Genomic DNA, 5,496 nt, shown 5'->3' with positions numbered 1-5,496 from the left:
CTTCCCAGGCAGCCTCCAGCCTCTGCCTCTGGGCAGCCCTCCTCACTCTCCTCCTCCTCCTCGACTTTTGATAAGGGAGCGGAGGGTCCCGGGAAGCCCCCACCAAGGGCTCAGCCCACCTCTCCGCCCGGGGACTCCTCTCCGTCGGACGGACGCTGTGCCGGAGGACAGGCCAAGCGTCCTGGGATGGCCGGGGATCGCTCCCGCCGCCGGTCCCGCTGTACAGACCCCACCATGTGCCACCAGAGACTCTCACCCGCCATCGTCACCCCGGGGATGTGGCGCGGCACGGATGGGGCTGGGCACGGCCGCCTCGTCACCCGGGCGGGGAGGGGCAACGGAGCCATCGCCGGGGGTGTCCATCTCGTCATCTTGCTAAGCCACCCTGAGGTTGATGCCTCCTGGCTCTGCCTTCAGCCCTCTCGCTCATGAATGTCAGTTCTCACCGCCAAAGCTCCTCCCCAAATGCCCCCACCCACCGTCGATGCTCAGTGGTTCTTTCTGAGGAGGGGGTCACCCAACACAACCACTTACCCTTCAAGGGTCATGCACCTCCTGCTGCTCCTTCTCCCAGCTAATATCATGAGCCCCTCCTAAAACCCTTCACCTTCCTGAGGGCACAAGGCTGCTTTTCCCAGGAGTGGGAGCCCTGGAGACTGCTGCCATCCTTCATGGGAACAGGAGTCTTCCCATCACTCTGGCTCCCTTTGGACTCCCACTTGCTCTGCTGCTGTCCCCCTAACGCCAGGACTCACTGTTGCCCTGCCAGCACTTACCAGGTTGGGGGGTTGTTTCCTCCAGCCTTGTTGTCCAAGCACTTTCCAACCTACGCATCAAAAGCACAGCTCCACCAACACGAGGCAGAGGCACTGAACCTCACAGCAAAACACCAGCTGAAAAGCCCCTTTTCCTACAGCTCCGAGGTCTGCACCTTGGCCACCTGGCTCCCCAGTCCATCTCCCAGCATGGCCTCCTCACACCATTCAGCCAAGCAGCTCTGCCTCTCCACGAGGCAGAATCCAATGCATTTGGACCTGTGGAGGAGTCTCAGGCCCTGTCAAGCTCTGCACTGATATGGCAGGGACAAGGATGGCTGTTATGCCCCTAGCTCGCTGCTTGCCAGTCCTCCCTGCTGCCACATGCCTTCACCAACAAAATGGATGCAGCCAGACTCAACCCTCTACTTCCTCCAGCCACCCTGGGAGCCTCCACCCCCACCCCTGCCACCCTCAACAGTGGTGGCCCCCTTCACTGGGTACATGATGTCAGCCCCAAGCCTTCTCAGTGTTCTGTGACCACCTGGGAACACTCTGGAGCCACTCTGTCTGGGGACAGACCCTCCCATCCTGCTCCTGAAGAGTCACTTGCAGCACCAGACCCTACACCTGCAACGGGGACACAAGTCTACAGCCCTGCTCTGAGCAAGCACACAAAGCACCGCTCTGTCCTGACCCAGCACCTCCCCAGCCCTTGTCTCTTCTTTCTCCCTCCGTAAGTGAGATGGCACCACAACATTGGTCCTGCAGACATTGTCTTTCCCACCCAACTTGCCGCTGCCAAAACCTCCTTGCCTAGCTGTCCCACTTTCTGTGCCTGGGAGGAAACTGGGGAAGTGGCCCTCAGTGCATAACATAGTGAAAGAAAAGAAACCCACAACCCCCAGTCCTGAGGCTGTGACATGTCACCTCTCCGTCCTCTTTGTTGCCATGACCACACCTCGTCCCCTGCTCTCCACAGGCCACCTGGGACCTGTGGCATGAGTCTGTCATTGAATTAAAGAAAAAAACAAGCTACAAAATTTCTCCCAGTGCTGCTGCCCCACGCACTCTGGGCGGTCAACGTGTTCTGCAGCTGACTGGCAAAATCCACCCGGCCCGATGCGCTGGCTTACCTGGCGGGCAGGAATCTCACACAGCCCAGAAAGTCCATGTCCCGTGGTCCCTGCAGTGTTGCTCCACTTCACCACTGGCATCCCAGAAAGGAAGCGCCAGCAGCAAACCACATCCTACCGTTGGCACTGTCTTCAGCTGGCATGGTGACATGCATGTCCTGCCCCCGCGTGCCCACGCCACAAGTACCCTTGGGCATGGGAGACGCCTTGCCCCGATGCCTTGGCTGGTCCACACCACCCCGGTACCTCCCCATGCTCCTTCCCAGGCCAGCCCCACATCACCCTGTCGGCAGAACCGCTGAACCAGCCCCAGGGCTGGAGGTGACAGATTGGGGTGCAGAGGCGATGAGGAGACGCACACGCACACACTCTTGCTCACTCACTCTCTGAGGCTGGTGGACCCAGGGCCGCCCCTGTCCCATCCTTCTCCTCCCTGGGTGGGGTGGGCTCCCTTGTCCTCCTCCACAGCATCCGACTTTCTCGTGCCATGTAACGTGCCATTGTGAGGAACGTGTTGGCTGTCTGAGGCCGGCCCCGCTGCAGCTCAGCCCGGGGTAGGGTGAACACCCCCCTCGTTCAGATGCCCTGGGTGGGGGGTGCTGCTGGGTGCCCAGGGCACGGGGAGAGCAGCTCCCGGTGCTCTCCTCCTGCCGACGGCCAGTCTTGAGTTTCCGTCGATCATTGTATTCCAAGGGTGGCTAAACTACCTGAGATTTGTGCATGTTACATTGTAGTTGTAACCTTTTCTAATTCGGCAAGAATAAGAGATGGTTGTGATTGTGCAGTGTATCAATAAAGTTTGACGAACTTTGTACCTTTGGGGCTTTGCTTTGCGGACCCCATGCGCCCCTGGGGGTGCTCCTGAGCCCCCCCAATGCTCCTGTAGCCTCACTCTGTGCTTAACTGGAGCCTCCTTCAATCACCCCTTGTAACAGTGACACTTTGAGCTCTCCAGCCTCAGCGCCGTTTGTGCCATCCCTCGCCCTGTCTCCCGCCTTCCCCAGGAACCAGTTTTGTGGCTCTGCTGATGTGTCCCAGGTCCAGGCCACCGATGAGCATATACCTGCTGACAGAGCCCCTGACAGGGAAGGACCAGTGTTGCTCTCACTGCTCCCCTGCACTCATCAGTAATGGCATCATCAGAGACCTCCCTCCAGCAATCGAGCAGTTCCCAGCATCTTCTCCATCCGCTCAATTGGACAAATAAACTTAGCACTGTGCAAGGGACATCTCTGCAGACAACACACCCCAAGGGTGGTTCACTCCTATCACAATCTGACGGTGTGTGACATGGATGAAGTCTTCCAGAAAGGACAAAGACAACAAAGATCTGGAGGAGGAGCCGTGACCTTTGATGTCTCCCTGGCATGGTTACCATCTCACTCTAAAAATGTGGGGCTGCCTCTGATGGAGCCTGCATGGCCACTGAGAGTCCCCCTTTCCCAGGATGGGAAGGCTGCTGGGGACAACTGAGGTGACCACAGACAAGTTGAGAGGGCTGTGGGACAACGCCAAATGTATCAGGGGGTTCCTTCCTTTGTTCAATCCCCTCTTGTCTCCTCCCTACATACAGATGTACATACAGCTTGGTCCTGAGAATTTATCCCAAACCCCCTCCCATTGGCAGTGCACACTTGTGCACAGCAGGCAGCCAAGCCAATGGCTTCCTCCCAAGCACTGCTACAAACTACGACAACTCCAACATCAGGAGTTCCTTTCAGAAAGGTAAGTGCTTCCCAAAAACCTGCTGGCTTCCCCAGGACAGGGCTCTGGTAGAGGAGAGCTACCCCACCTGCCTGACACTGCCCTGGTTGCCCCAAACACCCCGAATGCTCCTGCAGCTCCCCATGACCCTGGCAGAAATCCTTTTGGCCTCAGGCGTGAGACAAGTGACATCCTGACCTCCACACAGGGGATCCACACAAGCCTGGTGTGTGTAATCAGTGTGGGAAACCCTCTGTCTGGAGCCTCTGTCTAAATTAAACTCCATCAGGGAGGCCGGACTGGTGTGATGTAACTACAGGTGCCATAAAAGAATGCTCACCTCTCGCAGCCCATACACATCCCACCAGTGACAGGGCCTCACTAACAACTCTGCTGCAGAGAAACACCTGCAGAAACCCAAACAGCCTGGATCTTGGTGACACCTGGGCCTGTGTCTAAGGACAAGGACTACAGCTGCCACATCCAGAGGGACAGAGAGCATATTTCAGGCCTCAAGGCCCACCTCTCCCCAAGACGTCTCCCACCGAGACATATCAATAAATATTGATAAATAAATATAGACATAAATGTATCAGCCTCTCCCTCTTGAACTTGCTCAGACTTTGTCACTGGACACTCCTTCCTATCTCACCTAAAGCACCAAACAATTTGACATTATAGGGAGGAGGTGAGGAAGGTACAGGGAGGGGTACCAGCCTGGTACCTTCATACCCATTCTTGGGTGCTGGGTCAGACCTCTCCCCACAACTCCAAGCATCTGGGGTTACCTCTCCTGCTGGGCTTGCTCTACTTCAAACAACTGTCCCTGCCAGGGAGTCCCAAGACCTGCACAAGGAACCCAGGACCTCTTCCCGTGGGAGAGACAGATCTGCACACCCCACTGTCCTGTCTCCATTTCCTCACTACCCTGTCCCTCACTTTGGATGTGTGACAGATCTGCACACCCCACTGTCCTGTCTCCCTGTCCCTCACTTTGGATGTGCCTTGAAGGCTTAAGGACACAGCACTCCTTGTCCCCTGGCACAGGCGTATCTCAGCTGCCATGGACCACGCTGCAAAGCAACACCTTGCCATCCCTTTTGATCTCTCCCCATTCTCCACATCCATTGCTTGAGCTGCACAACCTCATCAATGCATCAAGAAAAAAAAACACCAAAAACCAGTTCTGCCATTGCTACTGACCAACTTCTGATCCTCCAAAACCATCCCAGGCACCTCAGGGAGGCAGGCAGCCTGGAGGCTACGGTTGAGGCTGGAGGACCAAACACACCAAGGAACCTTCTGCAAATCAGCAACAAACCAATACACCAGCCCAGACAAGCCCCAGCACAGCCCTGCGCCATGGGACAGGGAGGTTGTACCTACCCCAAACATGCTGCCTCACATAGGAACACCTGCTTTCCTACACTCACCTCCATCACCGTGTCTCTTCTTCCTGTGGGATTCACATTGTGACCACGTCCCTGCTGTGCTCATCGGTGAGGTCCTCGTGCCATCTCTCCAGTGCTCTCCCGGTCTGTTGCAATCAACTGGTGCTCCCACCTCGCCATCCCTCCCCATCCCTGGCAGCACGGGGCAGGAGGAGCATGGGACAGCCCCAGCCCCCACGGCAATGAGCACCACAACCAGACGGAGCGGCCACATGGAACAATCGTTTTAATGGATAGGCAGAGAGAGCCCCCTCGCTGCCCGCCCACGCCTGGGCCACCCCCCGTGCCCCCCGCCGCAGGGAAGGAAAGGAAACTGAAGGAGGAAAAGTGACTGCGGGAGAGACCCCTCCCCACCAAAACGTACCCCAAGACGACCACTCCCACGCGTCGGGCGACGGCGAGGCCACGGGGGCGGCCGGGTGCCGATTGCTTCGCCTTCCTCTCCTTGTT

General features: G+C 57.4%; 1 protein-coding gene across 1 annotated transcript in view; it reads left to right on the top strand.

Annotated features, from left to right (window-relative positions):
* Positions 1–71, top strand: part of LOC104393399 (opioid-binding protein/cell adhesion molecule homolog) — a 19,746-nt gene extending 19,675 nt beyond the window's left edge. The window contains exon 8 of the mRNA XM_010002890.1: positions 9–71. Coding sequence (XP_010001192.1) covers positions 9–71 — 63 coding nt within the window. The remainder of the gene's footprint in view (positions 1–8) is intronic.
* Positions 72–5,496: the final 5,425 nt, after the last annotated feature.

The sequence above is a fragment of the Chaetura pelagica genome, unplaced genomic scaffold, assembly GCF_000747805.2.
Source record: "Chaetura pelagica isolate M959 unplaced genomic scaffold, ChaPel_1.0 scaffold38, whole genome shotgun sequence".
In the NCBI taxonomy this organism is placed as follows: Eukaryota; Metazoa; Chordata; class Aves; order Apodiformes; family Apodidae; genus Chaetura; species Chaetura pelagica.
This window is presented reverse-complemented; position numbering and strand designations above follow the sequence as displayed.